At 35.3% G+C, this 20198-nt stretch overlaps 1 protein-coding gene across 1 annotated transcript; it reads left to right on the top strand.

The window, feature by feature from the left end:
* Nucleotides 1–5025: 5025 nt before the first annotated feature.
* On the top strand, nt 5026–10076 carry LOC131030722 (uncharacterized). Its single transcript, XM_057961616.2, has 3 exons — nt 5026–5992; nt 8104–8173; nt 9166–10076. Exons 1-3 carry the CDS (start codon nt 5548–5550, stop codon nt 9755–9757), a joined length of 1107 nt encoding a protein of 368 aa, XP_057817599.1. The 5' UTR covers nt 5026–5547; the 3' UTR covers nt 9758–10076.
* Nucleotides 10077–20198: the final 10122 nt, after the last annotated feature.

Here is a 20198-nt window from a genome sequence, read left to right as displayed (position 1 = left end):
AACTGGTTGCCTTAGTAACCATCTGATTCTTGACATTTCTTAGAGTAGGCACCTCATCGACTGAGTTAAACAGGTTATTACCTTGATTTCACTCTAAGTAATCTTGTAAGGTTTTTCAAGACACATGAATTCATCATGTATCTTGCTCAAAATGTATCGAACCCACTCTAGCTCATCGAACACCAGAAAATGAACAAACTGTGTGAAACCCTTCTTCTTAATTGACTTGAATTCAGGTTTTAGGTTACCCATTCCATCAATTATGTGCTATGTGTATAAATTCAACATCTAGGCACTTCTAATCTCTTCAATGTTACAGTGGATGTAAGCCCTAATGTCTTCCACGTGCAATACTCCATACAAAATGGATGGGAAAGAACCACTCGGATCATCTCCCATAGACTTATAAGGACGCTTCTTAAAAATGGGTCTAGCTCTTTCAGTGACATCAAGTACCAATGGGGTTGCAATACTAGAGGATGCCATATCGAAATTTCAAGCTTCAAACTAAAAAAGTGTCAGTCAATAAATAACTCTCAACTAGATGCAAGATCGAATGATGATTCTTCTATCCTCTAAATCTCTAGAAATGTTGCTCTTTTTCGCTCTATCGCTCTTTCACTTCGAATGCAAGTTGAGAAATGAAAGGTTTATTTGCCTTTTATCCACCACATACCTAACTTTTAGGTATAATAAATGCTATTATCCCTAACTCTTTTGGTTACCGTACATACCGACAAATTTTTAGGAAATCTTATGTGGACCATCAAACTCTTCTGGAAAATCACCAAACAAGCATCTACAACCTGTCCAAACTAGGTACAAATATTCAACAAGGGGTTTGAAAGCTTTTCATGAAAATCTCCCCCTAAGGCTTGGAGCCTTAGCTTAGTTACAAGATGAGGTTACAACACCAGAATCAGGTGTGGACCCACTTCTTGCACTATCACTTCTCTTCTTTACCCAAGTCTTCTTCATTTGTTCTCTGATCTCTTCAAATTTTTCTTTACCCTTCTCATCTGGCTTCACATTCTTGTTCTTGTCTTCCAGACCTCTCCTATTCATATTTATGCTTTTGTAGTATTTTGCAATGTGACCGGATGTGTTGCAAGCATAACAAACAACATTTCCTTGCATATGCCTGAAATTCATCTGATTTCTTCTTGCTCTACACTGATTAGCAATATGTCCAAACATACCATATTCATAACATCTGACATTTCTTCTATTTGGAATATTATTCATCACAGTTCTGTATACATTTGCCTTATGACTATATTATTGCATTTGAAACATTAGCCGGTAAAAGATGTAGCATTATTGATCATCCTATTTCTGCATTGACTAGCCATATGACCAAATTTATTGCAAACAAAGTAGTTACCATTGAATTTATGAGCATTAGGTTGCCTTACCAGAGGCCTTCTTGAACTATTATTTTGTTGAGCTCATTTGGAACTTTCACCTTTCTCAAAACCGAGTCCTTGAGTGTCATTAGGATTCTTTTGACCGACAAACATTTCATCAAGCTTAGCTGAACTGATCCAGAACTTCTCCTTGTACTCATTTGCAACATCAAGATCATATTTAAGAAGTAGGACCTACTTTCCAAGATCTTCCTCATGTTCTCTATCATTTTGAAGGTCACTTATCAACTATCCATTCTCATTCTCAAGTCTGTAACATTATTTAGTTTTGTCTTTCAGGGATTGAGCAAGCTTCTCTTCATTATTCTTCCTTTCTTCAATCTCCTTGGTCAATTTCATTACTATAGCTTCCATTTCATTTTTTTGAACTGCATTAGCTCTAGCAAGTTTCTCACATTCTTCAGTCTTCCTTAGAACTTCTTCATCATTGCTTTGACTTTCTTTCTCCTGAAGCTGATCAACAAGCTCCTTTCTCTTGTCTCTTGACTTGTTCAAGTGATCTTTTAGTGATTCAATAAAGTTCTCAGCATCTTTTAGATTTTCCTTCAATTGCTTGACCTTAGCTTTGGACTGATCTAGATATCAAGCGCAACAAGTAGTTGCTCTCTAAGACTACCAGAATCCATTGATTCACTTACAGGATCCTCCTCAAGTTGTTAGACTTCTTCTGAGGAACTTGGCTTTGATACCAATTGTCGGAATCAATAAACACTGAGGAGGGGGGGGGGGTGAATCATTCTTATTATAATAATGTTCTTCATGTCCAATCTTCTTGCAATATGCACTTGTATGGGAATATAGTAGATGTTAAATTCACCTAAGAGTCGAACCTATCTTTAATGCATCTCCAAAGGGTTGAACTTTGGTGGATGACCTCTATATCATATACCATCATCCCCACCAATTATGCTCAACCAAAGGAGCTACAACCCTTTGGTGGAAGAATTTTTTTAATTCTTAGAATGTAAGTAGATGTAAATTATGTGTTCTTTTTAGGCTTTTTCTTTTTCTTATCTTTGCTAGTAGAAGTCTTCTCATCCCTTGTAATCAAGGCTTGTGATTTTGAAGGCTTGAAGGGGACCATTTTAATAAGCTTATCTTGATCTCTAGTGAGTTGCATAGCAAAATTCTCAAAAGAAGGTGCATCTTAAAATCACTTTGAAAGACATTCTTTTTAGCATATAAGGTAGACACAAACATTGAATATTCAGGTCCTAGCTTGAGAGAACACTTAGTACAAATTGTGTATCTAGGTTTTTAACTTTAATCGTACAAATTGTGTATCTAAGTTTTTAACTTTAATCGTACAAATTGTGTATCTAAGTTTTTAACTTTAGAACCCTTCAACTATAATTTTGTGACTTGAGTTTAGTGATGAAGTCTTGTATGTTGTCAAAATTATGGATTGTGACTTATTAGTTCATTTTCCAAAAAATGTCCTTGGATTTTATCTGTTTTCAAATTTCACATAACCATAGGTGTAAGCAAGTGCTCAATGTGAAATAACTACTTAGGAGAGACATACAAGAACAAATAGACAACTTCTTCACAACTATTCAATGAATTGTTCCCTTTTGAATTCATCATTGATTAGTTCACCAATATTATATACAACCTCTTTACTATTAACAATTTGTTTATTTTTAATTTTCATTTAAGAAAGTTGTACGGTGTTAGGAGTGGAATCAAATATTTTTCCATGTTGAAGCAATAGATAAGTAACATAATCAAGAAGAATATAACCAAAAACACAAGAAGATTACCCTTGAATTCACTCAATTTATAATCCCCCCCACAACATATGATCTTAGCACTTTATACTTACTATTACGAATTTCACTAACCAAAAATAGTGACTTGTGATCTTGATCTTAGTACATGCAAATGCTAAATTTGGCAAGAAAAATAAAAGTATAGTTTTTTGATAAAATGAGATTAATATGGCCACACCATTGCAAAGTATAATAAAAATTAACTATATATTGGCTTTACCATTCACACCAAATCTCTAGTGATTTTAGATGTGCCAATGGAAATCCAAGTCCAGGTCAATAAAGTGACCTAGAGGTAGCTAATTTATGAAATTTATTGGATCAATAGGGAACACCTTATGAATCATCACACACATTTCTTTGGCTTCACTCCTCTCTACTAGTTACATTGATGGGGCCAAAGATAGAGTCACTCTATCTTCTCCCGATGGTGCTCTATAGTCACCAGAGGTGGTTCTTCTTTGTGAGCTAGCCAACGCATATGTTATTCTCCTCTCCACCTTGAAAAGATTAGTTGGTCTCCTCTCCACACCAATTATCATTCCTTAACATCCTCTTAGTGATATAGTTAGGCTCGACCTTTCATTAGGATAAATATACTCAGTTGAATGTGTCTACTCACCTTGTTTCCAAATATTCAAAATGATGATAACTAAGATATTGATGTTATCACTACCCATACGTGATGATGAAGAGAATGCTCCCATTGGTTGGAAGTTGATAAATGTTGGAAATGACTTCCCTTAGGGAAGCTAGGATAACTTTGATGATCAAAACCCTCAATCTACAAGTTTTTTTAATCAATTTTGAGATAAAATTTATTTTGTATATTAATTTTGTTCTTTTAATACTCTCATTTTGATAAAAGGTAAGTGGGAGGTTTTTGAAAGGGCCTCAACCCCTGTATAGAAGCAACTGAGAAAGTTAGAACAAAACAACCCAAATACAAGTAGACAATAAGAACAATATAACAAAATACTAACAATAAGGTCCAAAAGATCAACTCAAAATAAAGAAAGAGCCTAAAAAAAATAGACCACAACAAAACCCATAAGGCAACTTGACTTGATTGAGAGCAATGGAAGCATCTTACTCCTCTTGCAACACTTTAAGGTGCTTGTCCATCACAACAACATTAATTGTATTTTCCTTTTGCATCTCCTTGGCCATCATCCCCTATTTTCTCATGTTGGGTCCAACCTAATCATGTGTGAATTAGATCTTAAATTCATTACAACATTTCAATACTTTTGATGGATGCCTTGTTGAAATCCACCAATCTCCTCCAATTTGTATCGATTTTTCTCAAAGCCCTTCTCTACCATCTCCATTTTTCATCTCGTTTTAAAATTCCCTTTTTTAGTTTTCCCACCTCCTTAGTAACATCGTTTGGCCAAGAACAATGACTTCAACTTTGTTTTATTGAGCTCAATTAAGAACAATTTTAAGATCTTGAGGTTATGTTGACCCAATTCCTTAATTCATTAGACTTATTAGTCAACAAGTTGATTATAAAGACCACAACTTCAAGCTAAGAAGGACATGCCACATTCGTAGGCAAATCAAAAGAACTAAGATAATTTATACAATTTTTTTTAATTTTTTTTTAAAATGGAGATAAATTCTTTTGAATGGACCTATGAACTCAGGACCTCATCCCCAACATTTATTACAAAACTTAAAAATGCAATCCCATTTTCATCTATATTTTTGAAGAAAAACAATAATTATTTTGTTATAAATAACAAATTCTTCATTAAAAAACTAAACATTCCCTAATTAAAGAGCTCAAATATCCAGAGACAATAATGTAGATTTAATCCCGATTGTTTGGAGTGTATGTGCACCTTGACATACCACAGTTGTTTGAGCCAACTTTAGGCAATTCAAAATAAATATTGCAAACATTATCCAAATCTCAGAGTTAAATTCATATGCCGTGCACCTTGCTCCTCTATACGTCAGCATCAGTCCAGCTCCAAAGCTTCAGAGCTTCAAACAATTACTTCATTACCTGATAGTATTGGTCCCAACTATCACCATTTTTTAACCTATTCTGGCCGAGCTTGTTGATAGAGAAAACATCTTCCAATCTTGTTTACACTTCGCTATTTTACTTGTTGGTCAGTTGGGATTTTGCCATTTTACCCGTTTAATATATTTTCGACCAAACCCTTCTAACCAATCGCTTTTTATCACTGAATCCGAAAAGCGTTTTGAAAGAGCTGATAAGGGTTTTTGTTCTTACAGAGAAAAACACTCCGGGTTTTTCTTTGGCATTGAAAATTCATCTGGGTTTTTCTTTGACAGAAGTTTTTTCTGGGTTTTTCTTTTTCCTTTCGAATAGGATGGATTCCTTCGAGCCTATGATGAAGAAGCCCCGAGGCTACGACACAGGAAATGCAGCAGGAAATGGCTTATCATGGACTCCTGGGGTTAATAATCTTGCTGCCGGGGTAAATAATTACAGTACTGGTTCTAACCCTAACCCTAGTCCGAACCCTAACCCTGGCCCTGGGATCAACAATTATATTCCAAACCCAAACCCTAACCCAAACCAGGGAGTTAATGAGGTGGCTCCTAGCATGGGTTCTTCTTTCCCTCCGGTTACTGCAGGGCCATACATGGGTGGGCCAGGGTCATATGAGAATAATGGGGGGGATTTCGTTGGAGGGGGATTTCAACAGCAGAATCAAGGTTATAATGGAAGTGGTGATATGGAGTGCAGGCGCTATAATACTCCAGATGGGTGTCCATACGGTGTTAACTGCCGCTTCAAACATGGTCCTACAGGTAGTTCTTCTGCTTCATTATTCTGTTAGTTAATTTTTTGACGTGTTTGAAATTGAGCTTTTATCCCTGTTTTTGGGTCACGGATTGCAGGGCTTTATGAGGTTATTTTCACCTTCGAGGATTGAACATGTTTTTAACTTAGTGATATACTCTCAAACGTTCAGCGTTCCTAGAGCTTTGGATAACTATTTTTCCCATTTAGGAATTTAATTAAATGGCTGCCTTTAAATTACTGAACAACTCTCAGAGATTATAGTAGCCCTCGAGTCTTTGGCAATTTGTACATCGCATTCCGCAATTTATTAAATGCCTTTCTTCAAACCACTGATATATTCATTGCATGATGCAATCTTTCTAGGGTTTTTAGAAAACCTTTTTTTCACCTCTAGTCTGATAACCTAACCTTTGATTATCTATTGTTGCTGGATGCCTACCTGACATAGTTTATCTATGCTTTAGAACTCCCATGAACCTTATCAAGCTAATTGTATACTTTTTCAGAATTTTTTGTTTTTGCAAGGGGTATTTAGTATTTCTTAGCAATTCCTTCGTAACCCGTTTCACATCTCTTTAAGGAATCTAAGCGTGTATGATATTTTGGAACTTGTTTATCTCATTTAACAATCTATTAAATGCTTGTCTGTAATGCACTGAGAGGTTCATTACATGATGCAATCTTTCTGTATTTTAAAGAAAACTGTTTTGTCATATGTAGTTTGATGTTCTATTTGTTGATTATCTATTATTTCCAGATGCCTGCCAGACATAATCTATTTATGCTTTAGAATTTACATGAGCCTTTATCAAGCAATGTGTAGGCTTTTTAGTTTTTCTTTTGCAAGGGTTATTTAGTATTTCTGTCATTTCTTGGATAACCCGTTTCTCATCACTCTAGGAAAATCAAGTGCACTTGATTTTTTTGGAAAATGCCATGGATAAGCATCCCTGAAGTGGAGTAGTTTTATGTGTGTGACCTCTTGGAAGTCCTGGTTATCAGGTGAAAGTCCTGGTAGTGACAATTGCTAATCTTTCTGTTGATTCCCTTACAAATGATTCCAGATTTGTAACATGAAAGCTCCCCTAAGATGAGGGGCATATATGACATGTCTATTTTTTGTTGCCTTTGTATTAAACATTGTGAATGTTTATGTCTACTAGCATTTAATTTACATAAACAAGTGTACTAAAAATGTAAACTTGATAGGCTTAGAACTTGGATTATATTGTCAAGTTTTCCAACTTGTATTTCACGGTTTAACTGTTGAAAGGGGCTGCATGGCATTATTAATTTTCACGATAGTTTGGGATTTGGAATATAGAATCCGTTAAGAGAATCTGCGATAATACACACAACTAGATAATAAGAGTCAGTAAGATTGCAAATTTGCAGGGCATTCACAAAGACTGCATTCCGGTGGCTTATTTGTGTTTGTTTATCAACATGCTCTTTGTTATGTATATCATGTAATGTTTGTATGGAGTTACTTGTTTGGAAGTTTTATCTTTTAGGCATTTGCTTCTTACCCACTGAACTGTGCTTTTATTTTTTTAATGCAAAATTGAGCATCATTGAGGGGATTGATTCTCTGATTACTGATTTTCCTCATGCAATCAAGAATTTTGAATATGCATCGGTGTGCATTGGTATACATACCACTTTCATGAAGTATTTCATAAGAAACTTTCAGGCATAACGTAACTTAAATTTTTGTTACTTATAATCAGGATTCTGGCTTGAAAATTTCATGTGTAAAGAAATTGTTTAGGGATGGAATGATACATTAGGAAACCAAAATGAACCTTCTGAAATTTGAAACTTCCTTTTTACTGCATGCTGATTTTTTTTAATAACTGACAAGGAACTTTGGTTGCCTTGGTTTCTGTATTGATTTATATATTTGGTATTAGCATCCTAGGTAGGTAGAGAAGGAAATGTGTGCTTGACTGAAGTACCATGATAGAACTTGTGGTTGTGGCACAATTTTTATCATGTTTATTCTATTTGTCTGAAGATTTTCTTGTAACTTTATCAACCTCCTGAATCCATGTGCTTGCTTACTTTTTATAAACATGTATAGATGATAATCAAATTTTATATGACTTTTTCTCAGATGACAGGGAGCTGGGTCATCAAATGCCTCCATCTGGAAACAAGACAAAACCTTGTATGAAGTTTTTCAGGTTCGTTTTTGTTTTCCTCTACATAGATCTTGCAGTTTGTAGTCGATGTTCATATTTGACACACATGCATAACCTGGAGACCCTGCTAAACACCCTAAATTAAAGGCATAAAAAGGAAGATATAGAAAGTCCAAAGAGCTTGAACTGTACTAGTATTTTGTCTTTCAGGTGTAGCAAATCTCTGAAGGCAGCAGTATTACTTTGAGATCAGCTTTCAGTGGCAAGTGATTTATTCTGTGATTCATGTGTCAGACTGTGTTGAAGTTCTGATGATTGATATCAGGTACATGGTCTGGTAGTGCCCAAAGTATCCGCTTCATTAAGTGGAACGTAAAAGAACAGCTTCTTTAAGTGGGAACTAATAGAATAGTTTTCCTTCTTTAAGTGAAGCCTAATCAAATGTGTTCTTTAAGCAGGAACTAAAAGAACAAGTTTTCTTCATTTAAAGAACCTAAAAGAATTAACTTTTCTTCATTTGGTATAATTTAAAAGAATAGTGTCTTTAAGTGAAAATTGGGAGAGCTTCTTTGAGTGGAACCTAAACAAACATATTCTGATGGAATCAGGTGGATAAAACAATTAGTTTTTTTTGAGGTTCCCTTTGGGATATTGAGCTCTAACACAAAAGAAAAAAATGCAAAACAATATAAGTAGTCTTAAGCTCTTAATTTATTAAGAAGCCAATCAAATCATAATATATTATTTTTTAATGAAAATAAATATTTAATAAACTGTCCTAAGATGAATGCAAGCTGCAGAAAACATGTATCCAGGTTGGTTGTGTCACCATACAACTATCGTGAGGAGCAATTTTGTTTCAACCTGTTTATCTCATTCTTTTGGTTATCATTATGTACACCAATATCTGGTATCCAGTAACTTGTTTATTCTTTATATATATTGAGTTGCATTTCTTTTATGGCATAATTAAGTTTGAGATATATTGTAGAATTGGTCACTGAATTTGCCATCTTTCATGCTCCTTGTTACAGCACATCTGGATGTCCATATGGTGAAAGTTGCCATTTTTTGCATCATGTGCCAGGAGGAATCAGCGCTCTTGGTCTGGCTCCTGTTCAAACTATGCCTAACAATGTGATGCCACCACCAAGGAAACAGCCTGGACCATCTGCAGATCCCAGTGTGACTGTTAATGGTTATAAAACTCGACTGTGCAACCGTTTCAACACTCCTGAAGGTTGCCGCTTTGGAGACAAATGTCATTTTGCTCATGGAGAAAGTGACTTGCGACCCCCAAATAATCTTCGTCAGCCAAACAGATCCATGACAAATGAAGTTCCCATGCAAAGTGCTCCTGTAATGTATAATAATGGTCCTCCACCAACATATCCCAACCCAGCAGGCTATGCAGATACAACAGGATATGCAAACTCAGCTACCTATTCTGCTAACACATTCTCCAATACACAGACTTATGCTGAGCCTACTCCACCAGGTGTGGTGGCTAATACAGCTTTCGTGCCAAATTATAATGTGTCTGTGGACAATTCTTCTCAATTTACAGGCACTGAAGGAACAGTACCGGCAGGAACCATAAATGGTAATAATGTACAGGTGTATTGATAATACAGCAATTGATTTATGGATTTCTAGTTTTAACTGCATGGCCACAGATTTGCAAGTACATGTTTTGTACAAGAAGATGGTGGTAGTCCAATTCAAATTTCCGGGGTAATTCATGTATTGGGAACTGTAGTTTACATAAATTTAGGGACGTAGTTGTAGGACACTTTTGTTCCGAAGAGGTTGAGGAGCAGTGTACTCGTTAGTTTAGTATTTCTATTATATGTGGTAGATGATCTGATTTTTTGGATATACAGTTCCACTTTTGTTATTTCTTTGATTTTGTACTCTGGCAATAATGTTTCAATTTTGCATTTAATTTGGAGTATCACAGTATTCTTTTAATTCTAGCAGAGGGAAATGGGTTGACATGTTACTGACTGGACAAGAAGGGTCTAGTGTTTAGTGATGGTATATATGATTTTAAAACAACTTTTCCATTTTCATGACATGTTTCTGTGGCATGAATTTGTAAGATTGCTTTCTATATAATGTCAAATGATTAAGTCAAATTTGGTCCAGAAAGAAGCATGTAATTAGTTGTAAAAGATTTACAAATGTCTAGTATTGTTTAAATTTTCCATTCATCTAACATGGAATAAATTGTATGCTAGACATAAACTTTGTATGTCTACTATACAATTTATGTTACATTGACATTCTTTTCACCATTTCAAAAAAGTTCTTATGATTGTTTGCTTTCTTTTCTGATAGATTATGTTTGTGTTATTTTTGTACCATATTAATTCTGCAAAAAATTTAATTATTTTATTATACTGGTCTCTTATATACTCTTTTGTGTATTTTTTGATATTGTTTATGGGTTAGTATATTGAAATTTGTTGGTGTTGGCAATTTTGTGTTTATTGTTGTAAAATGTGTATGTCATTCTGATATTGAATTTGATGTGTTTGAATTCAGATTCAAAAGATGTCAAAATTAATTTGCTTAAGAATGATAGGTATTAGTTAGTTATTTAATTTACACTGCAAGTTCTGAAAATGTAGGTTTTCCATGGAATATGATAGGTTGCACTCCCAAAGGATACCACACATATCCCTCCATAATCGCCTCTTTCCTTTAGGCAAATCACACCCCTATCATAATCCATAGTTAGTTAGTATTATAAAGTGATTTAATACTTATAGTTCTGAATATAGCATTACTGATTTCCAATTTATCCCCCCTAGCACAAATGAAAGATATTCAGAAGTATGGAGTAATGAAATTCCTGGCTGAGAAACTGATGGAGAACTTGGATGACAATGTGTTGTACGTGTCAAAGAAAAATGTAGAATGGTGTAATTCGATCATCAAGCAGGGCCATGAAGATATTGTTGTTAAAAAGATTTGAAGTACTGAGAGGGGAGGGGTGAATCAGTACTTCAAATCTTTTTAACAACAATATCTTTACTGTTATGCATAAACCAAAAACTGTTGTAACATAACATAAAGCTAAAACAAATGAGTAACAATCATACATGATTCACTCCATAACACATATATTACAACACATATATTACAGGAAATCCAGCAGCCTACATTGGATTCCATATTATTGTAGATGCAGAGTAGTTTTCAATGGATTTCATAGTACAGTAGATCCACATAACAGGTCCTGTAACCTGCACGGATTCCATCTTGGTTTGTCAGGCATAGACGCACCCACATGCAGCACAAATGTTCCATTCACTGGGAGCGTGGTTTTATATTTGTGTATGTGGATTGGGGTTTGCTTCCCACTGATTCCATATTATTGGAGATAAACAGTAGACTTCCATGGATTCCATAATACAGTATATCTAGTAGTTCCACATAAATAGATCCAGTAACCTGACACGGATTCCATCTTGGTTTGTCAGGCATAGACACCCCCCCACATGCAGCACAAATGCTCCATTCACTGGGAGTGCGGTTTTATTTTTGTGTACAGTTATGTGGAATGGGGTTTGCTTCCCATTGATTCCATATTATTGGAGATATACAGTAGACTTCCATGGATTCCATAATACTGTAGATCTAGTAGTTCCACATAAAGTAACCTGACACGGATTCCATCTTGGGTTGTCAGGCATAGACGCCCCCACATTTAGCACAAATACTCCTTTCATTGGGAATGTGGTTTTATACTTGCGTACGGTCATCTGGAATGAGGTCTTGTATTATGTACAGTAATGTGCCTGGAAAATTTAAAAAGTCAAATGCTTACAAGCAGAATGGGATTTTACATGTTAAAGTTGAATTGCCCAATTGTTTCTGATGCGTGTATCGCCTACTTTGCCTAGAATGGCTAAGGGAGTAATGCGAAATTAACTCTTCTGCTATTCAATTCCAGAAAATCCCTTACATTATGATGTTCTAGTTAGGACGCCTTTAATGGATGACAAGTGTACCTTTAGAAGGTTAGTCTTTGGTGATCAGTTAGTTAATAGCATATTCCTCTCATGCCATATGATGGTCGGTAGGTTCTCATTGGTGACCATCTTATGATTTTTGTTGCTTATACGTCATCCTAATATCTTGTTGCTAGGGCTCGGACGCATTGTTGGAGGGCTTGAAAAACTATTTTAGTTGATTTGAGTGCTGCAATCTCTAGTGTGTACACTTGTGGTTGATGCTTAAAGACAATCAACTTTGGGAGTGTCAATCTGGTTCACCACTTGTGTTATCTTTCATTTACTGTTGCTCATCTTTTTCCTTGAGATCTTTTTGCTTATATTGCGCGAGTGTGCCCTCTTCTAAGTGTAATATACGAGTTGATTTGTGAGTGCTGCAATCTATTTAGGGTTCCCTTGTGGTTGATGCTATCAATTACGGGTGCATGAGATCTTGTGGGCACTAGACCTCACAAAAACATGAATAAATATTGGAAATGATTAACCAACTTGATTTTCCTTTCGTCATGGGTGGGTGTTAGGTTGCCAGGTGTTAGGTTGCCAATATGTTTGTGTATAGTATCATGGAGGATGTCAATAACACTTGGGGTTATGTTTGGTATTGATAAAAGTGAGATTGAAAGTGCTTGAACTCGTACAATAAATCAGTGAATTGGCAGGCAAAGCAAACACCATGAGCCATGGGACAACCCAAACAACCTATCAAAATAAATTAAAGTGATGCACAATTATAGTGAATATGGATCCTCTAAACATGCCTAGTCTTCTTAAGGTGTTGGTTCTTGAGCCTTTGGAGTGACTAGCAGATCTTTTCCCAATTGCTCCATCAACTTCCATTGGAGAGTTTTGTCCACTTCTTGTTCTTGTCACTCAATTTGCAATGCCTTTGACTTCAATTTAGCTTCAACCTACTCATATGGTGGTGGTTTGACATTTGACTTATTTGCCTTGTCATTCCATGTTCCTTTTGCGCACATAGCTTGGATAATTTTTCATGGGTTGTTGTACAAATGTAGAAGAAAGGTCTTCCTAAATATATCTCCCAGCCTTATACTAGTGTGAAGCCTATGAGATTTAGTAGGGTTGGGTTTGGCATAGATTCATCATCTTGAGAGGAGCCACTAATTTCCCTCAATGTCCATGTGAACCATTAAGGTCTTGTGATAGAAATAAAGGGTCTAATTACCTCATCTAAAGGATGTTATCTTGAGTTGGAAGCCACTAGTGTCTTTAGAGACCTATGTCCAACCTTCAGAGCTTTCTACTCATTCTATATCACTAGAAAGATCTCAGTTGTCTTAATGGATGCAAAGTCTTCTTTGAAATTTACATTCGTACTAACTAGTACCATCCCCCACTTTGAAATAAAGACTATAGGCCTTTGAAGTCTCATTGTAATCCACAAATAAACTGTTTCTACTGGAAGGTTCCAAATAATTTGTTTTCTTATCTACAAGTATATGTATGTAAACTAGACAATCAAAGATGCAAAAATGAATCCCCTTAAGCTTCACTCCATTGAATTTCACTTCTAGTGCGTTGTACTCCAAAATAGTATGAAGACATAAGTTCCAAATATAAACTATTGTAAAACATTCTTCCACCCAAAAAAAACATCCACAAGTTCAAGTCATGAATCATGGCTTTGGCAACCCTTATAGTGTGGGTTGTATCAAACTATTAATCCCCTCTTCATCCTTAGTTTCTTGCAAAAATCCTCTATTTCCTTGGAACTATACTCTCTTTCATTGTATTAAGTTAATTAAATTAAGAAATGCATCAAGAGACTTGTCTGGTATAATGAAAAAGGAAAGAAGAAAATAAATGTTGTTAAATAGGATTGGTTTTGTCTTAGAGAATGTGGAGGCATTGGCATTGTCTTGAATGATTTGAAAATGCAATTCATTTCACTTGTAGTAATATGAATTATTAAATGCATTTCACAGTGGGAATGAGCCCTATAAATTCCTATTGAGAAATAACATTTAGGTGGTTGTTCCTAGACACGCCAAAAAGTGGAAGGATTTTGTTTGATTTCACACATCCCTTTTTAGCTCTAATTTTTTTAAGAGTATCGTGGAAGGCTTGGAAGATAGTCAAAAGAATTATTAAAGGAAATAAATTTTATGACAAGGAGAGTGGTAAGTTGCACATCTTTAGATCAATGTGGTGGAAAATTAAATCCTTCTCTCTTGCAAGGGTGTTGAAAAGAACTATGATAGTAGAGTTGTGAAAGACTTTGGAAACATTATGAATGACAATCAACATGAATATTGGGTTAGTCTCAACACTAAGTATGACTTGCCTCATACTCACAAGGAAACATACTCAATGCTTAGGAGATCCTATCATAATTAGTCTAATTCAATTTTGAGATTGGCATATTTGATAAGTTGAAATGGTGGGATGATAAAATTTTTGGTAAAGTAAGCCCCAGGAAGATATACAATTCTTTATCCAACTCCTAGGAGGTTTCAATTGGAATTTGAATCTTAGTAATGGGAAAATGGTCTAAAATATTTAAATGGTATTGGTTTTAGTTACGGAGCTCGATCTTGTTAAAGGTCTATTATTTGGATTTTTTTGCAATTGGTTTTGGAGTCCATTTTATTCTAGGGGAGTGCACGGGGGCCTGTTCCTTTGGGGTATTCAAAAGTAGCACCCTTAAAGCCAAGTTTTAGATACATATTTTCACATCCTCAGAAAAATACCATTAGACATAGGATATAAACTAAATAATATTGGAAGGGGGATGTAGAGTAAAGGCATGGGTATGAGAGCCACGATAGGAGAAGAAAATAAGGAGTTACAGTTATAAAAAATCCATGGGATCTATGAAAAGAGGAGGGTAAAGGCATGGCATGAGAGCCACAATTAGTGTAAAGATTTTTAGACGAATACAAGATATCTACTAACTCTTTAATATTTAAGAACCTCAAAATTGAACCTATTATGTGAATTTCAAATGGAAGTGCTCTCCTATGAATTTGTGTGAATCAATGTAAGATCACGTTGGGTAAGAAGCTTAGCCCTAATGTTGATAAAATGGAAACTTGGGAACCTATGTGTATGAGTCATTTGAGAACTAGGCAAGGAGAACTATGTTTGACTCCGATCCTATTTGGATTGTCCTTGGCTGAAGGATGACCCTATGATGTAAATCCATATGGGGGATAACTCCCAAGTTTGGGATCGTTCAAAATCTATTTTACCTTCTCTCTTTGCAAGCTTTAGTCAAAGTTGAAATGGGTATTAGATGGTTAGGAATGAGTTAAGAAAACTTTATAAATCAAACTCAATACTTATTGTGTTTCTAAATAATAAACTAAATAAAGTTAATAGATTCGATTAATTTACAGTTAGTATCTATCTACATGTGGGTATGTGCACCAAGCTGGTGAACAAAAAAGTGGCCACTAGCAACAAATTTGCCTAAAACAGACAAAACATATGAATGTTTTTGATAAATTCAAAACCACGTACGTGTTAAGGCTTGGAAAATTCTAGCCAAACATGTATGTGTTCTTTTAATTAAAAATGCGTACATGCTATTTAAAATAAAAACACATATGTTCTTTAATGAGAGAAAAATACACACATGTTATAACCCATACGTGTTACATATTGTTAGCAAGAAAAACACGTATTTGTTTTACTTACATTAAGCTAGAAAAGGAACATGGCCTTAGATGCTAATTCCTTTGGCCTTCCCTTAGTTTTTTTATGTATATATTGGTAGAATGTTTGAGAGTGCTTTAAGATCTCTAGGAGTCATTATGTAGATTCTGGATTTTAGGAGATCTTATAAGTTTTTCAGATAGTCAAATTTCAGTAATCAATGGGCTTATATCATCATTCTCTTTCTATCTCTCTATATCATGCTCTTTGTCTCCCCAAAGATTTAGACTTATCTATTTTCCGATCTCCTTTTCCTCCATCTCTATCTCTCTCTATCTCACTCTCTCCTCTCTCCCCAAGCTCTAGATCTTATAATTTCTCAAATTTAGTCGAATTTCAGTAATCTCTAAGCTCCTATTATCATTCTCTCTCTATCTCTATTTCACTATCTTTGTCTCCCTTTACCTCTAGACCTATCTCTCTCCCTATCACTCTCCGTTTCCCCTTCTCTCCCCCATCTCTCTATATCATGCTCTCCTCTCTCCCCAAGCTTTAAACATATCTCTCTAACCCTTCTGTATATCTCCCCTCTACTCTCTACCCACCTCACACACATTCTCTCTCTCTCTCTCTCTCTCTCTCTCTCTCTCTCTCTCTCTCTCTCTCTCTACTTATCTATATCTCCTCTCTCCCTCTCCCTCCCTACATCTTTTCTCTACATACCTCTCCCTCTCTGTCTCTCCCTTTCTCTCCATCCCACCTGTCCATGCTCCTTCTCTACTTATCTCATTCTCACCCTTTCCCTCTCTAATGACCTCTATCTCCCCTCTCCCTCTCTCCACATACTTCTACCTCCTTCCCTTCCTACCTATATTCATCTACATAAATCTTGCTCTCTCTCTCTCTCTCTCTCTCTCTCTCTCTCTCTCTCTCTCTCTCTCTCTCTCTCTCTCTCTCTCTCTCTCTCTCTCTCTCTCTCTCTCGCTTGCTCCCTCCTTCTCGAGCTCTATTTTTCTTTATCTATCTTTTAATCTCTCCTCTCCTTCTCTCTACCTACCTCTCCTTCCATTCCTCTGTACTTTTATCTCCCATAACTCTATACCCCCTTCTCTCCATTCTCTCTCTCTCTCTCTCTCTCTCTCTCTCTCTCTCTCTCTCTCTCTCTCTCTCTCTCTCTCTCCTTCTCTCTTTGAATACCTCTCCTTCCCCCCCTCACTTCAAATCTCCCCTCCACTTCTATATATCTCACCTCTCTCTTTCCCTCTCCATCTCTCTCTATCTATCTAGGTATTTAGATAAATAGAGTACAAGGGGAGTGCAAGAGAGGTAGGTAGATATAGATAAGTAGAGAGAAAAGGAAAGAGAGAGGTAGAGAAATAGGTAGGGAGGGAGAGAGGTGTAGGTTGAGAGAGAGAGAGAGAGAGAGAGAGAGAGAGGAAAATATAGGGATATATTTCTGATTGTCTGAAAATTATAAGATCTCCTAAAATCTAGAATTTGCATTATGACTCCTAGAGATCTGAAACCACTCTCAAACATCTTGCCATTATATACATAAAAGATAACTTATAATTAAATGTTATATTTTATGTATATACCTCGATAAAAAAATAAATAAGGGAAGGCCAAAATAATTAGCATCTAAGGCCATGTTCTTTTTCTAGCCTAATGTGAACAAAACACATACGTGTTTTGCTTGCTAACCCTAACACGTATGCATTATAATGCGTGCATGTTTTTTCCCATAAAATCATGTACGCATTTTTTTAAATAACATGCATGGGTTCTTAATTAAAATAACACCTATGCGTTGTGCCTTGTACTTAGCCTTAGGCTTGGGAGCTTCATTTCTCTTCTTTTTACATGTTTTCTTCTTCCAATCTAGTTTCTCAACTTCATCACCATCATGTTTACATGTTATCAAGTGGGTATTTGTAAAACTACCACCATATAATTTTTAGTTTATGATCTTTCTAACTATATAATGTTTTTAGATTTGAACAACATTAACATATTAATTTTTAATCTTTTACCAATGTCTCTAGACTTCTCAGAGACATAAGTGTATCATTTTTTAATAACTTTAAATTATTTATCTAAATTTTAAAAAAATTATATATTATTATTCTAAAATTTATTCTTTACACTTTGAATTTTTTTTTTTTTTTTTTTGAATTATTTTAGTGCAAGTTATGAGATGCGCATGAATAGGTATTTGATTTTCAGGGCGTGTCCACTTCAAAAAATCATTAAAAAAACTCAACAAAAAAAAAACACAACTTCTAGTACTCAATCTTAAATATCTTTCTATGAGAGGGGTTTTAAAATTACTAAATACAACTATACATTTTTTCATGCGCACACCAAACACTATGTTATGTTTTGCTGAAAAAAATAGGAACACTTTTGTGTGCATAAAAGATTTGACCCCCTTAATCTTATCCATTTTTGAAAAAATTTAGTAGTTTAGAAACTAGATTCAGAGTACTACAATTCTTGTTCTTTTGGTATCTTCAAAGCTTGAGTGGCCGAATCTCAAATAGCTCCTCCAAGTTCAAGTTTAATCGTTTTCAGAAAAAAGTGACCATTTATACCACCCTTTTTGTTCACCATCTTGGTGCACTTACCCATGCAAATGTTGAGTCTAGACCATCTCATATTGGTTCTATGTAATTCTTATGTGTTTGTGAAATTCAACTTTAGACCTATAGGGCTCTATGTATAGACTCTTAAATCAATTGATTATGGTATGCTTATCTAAGTCCATTTGACCGATATTGTGAATCTTGTTTTGTATGAACCTCACAAAATTGAACCTTGGGATGCTTGATCAATGATAAACAATCATTGGACCATGTCGATGATCATGTCTAGGCTACTACAAGGGATTATCCAACATTCACCTAGTTCATAGAGGTGAAGGTTACCAAGGGCCACCCTAGAGATGATACGGTCATGATTGTATGGGTAGTTACCCTACTGTGTAGTTAATGATAACCAAAGATAATTGTTGTATCAAGAAGGTTAGAAAATAGTAACCTATAACATGAGGGTGAGTAATAACAAGTTCTGCTACTCAAGATTGTGAAGAAGATAGCCAAAAATATCACTAAGGTCACCAAGTGGTGTATGTGAATACTATTTCTTCCTAGGTGGGTAGACTAAGACCACTAGTGGGCTATAAGTGATTGAAGTTGGAATCCATCGAGCTAGGTTGGTTCACTACTTGTGGAAATTTTTGGGATGGAGGATGGAACCTTGGTGTAGTATGGAATACACCGAATTCTCTTCCCAATTGTCAGTTGGTATACTTGACCTTGTTGCCTTGAGGATGCACCCTCAATATAGTATAGGATACATCAAATTATCTTCCCAATTACTTGATAGTATAGAATACTTGGAAAAAGAATGAGAACCATGGTGTAGTGCACAATGCACCAAATCAATTTGGCTATCTAGGGTGGACTATGGGTAGGTGTTTGCTAACCATTGTGTATGAGCCACTTGATATGTTTTAATGATGTATACTGAAGCTAGTCATCGTGTATATGTGATGCATGTTGAAGCTTATCAATGTGTATATGTGATGTATGTTAGAGCTAGTCAATGTGTATTTGTGATGTATGCTAGAGCTATTCACTATATATATGTAATGTATGTTGGAGCTAGTCATTCTGTATATGTGATGTATGTGGAAGTTAATATGTATTTGTTATGTATGTTGGAGCTAGTCACAATTTACATATGACAAATGTTGGATCTAGTCATCTTATGTATATGTGATGTGTATGAGCTAGTCAGCTTGTGTATATGTGAACTACACTTGAGTCAACCACTATGGGAATCAAGGGATTATGAAATAATACGACCCATATGTATTTATGTTTATTTGTACACTCGGTAAGTGCAAGAAGTTGTGTCCACTTAATGTGGAAGTTTTAGACTTAGAAAAAATGTGCAAATCGGGCGGAGTCAATAGGAGACAAATTGGGATCCCGAGCCGAAAAACCAAATGAGATCTCGTGGGACCCAGGATCTCGAGCTCAGAATCCCAAACGAGATTCCATTTTAAAATGAAACGGGATCCCGTGTTGAAATGAAATGGGATCCCATTTCATTTTAAAACGGGATCCCGTTTCGAATATATAATTTTTTTTTAAGTGGAGTTCATTTTTGCCATACAGGATCCTAATTGAAGGAGTGGAGCCCTCCCCAGAAGCTGCCAACAAGCCGCCAACAAGTCTTCCAGGTACGCCCTATACCATATTTTTTTCAATATTTCATATTTAAATTAATCTTAGATAAATTAGATTTTTAGTTTAAAAATTAATCCATTTTGTTAAAAAAATAGATTTTAAGTTTAAAAATTATTTTTTTCATTAGAAAATTATATTTTTAGTTTAAAAATTAGTTAAATTTAGTTTGAA

The sequence above is a fragment of the Cryptomeria japonica genome, chromosome 10 (genome assembly GCF_030272615.1).
Source record: "Cryptomeria japonica chromosome 10, Sugi_1.0, whole genome shotgun sequence".
Classification (NCBI taxonomy): Eukaryota; Viridiplantae; Streptophyta; class Pinopsida; order Cupressales; family Cupressaceae; genus Cryptomeria; species Cryptomeria japonica.
This window is presented reverse-complemented; position numbering and strand designations above follow the sequence as displayed.

What these genes read in the sequence shown, in the direction of transcription:
- LOC131030722 (XM_057961616.2), top strand. Translation starts at nt 5,548, where the DNA reads ATGGATTCCTTCGAGCCTATGATGAAGAAGCCCCGAGGCTACGACACA. An exon ending in CTTCAAACATGGTCCTACAG is followed by an intron (nt 5,993 to 8,103) that starts GTAGTTCTTCTG and finishes ACTTTTTCTCAG; the next exon opens with ATGACAGGGAGCTGGGTCAT. An exon ending in CCTTGTATGAAGTTTTTCAG is followed by an intron (nt 8,174 to 9,165) that starts GTTCGTTTTTGT and finishes TCCTTGTTACAG; the next exon opens with CACATCTGGATGTCCATATG.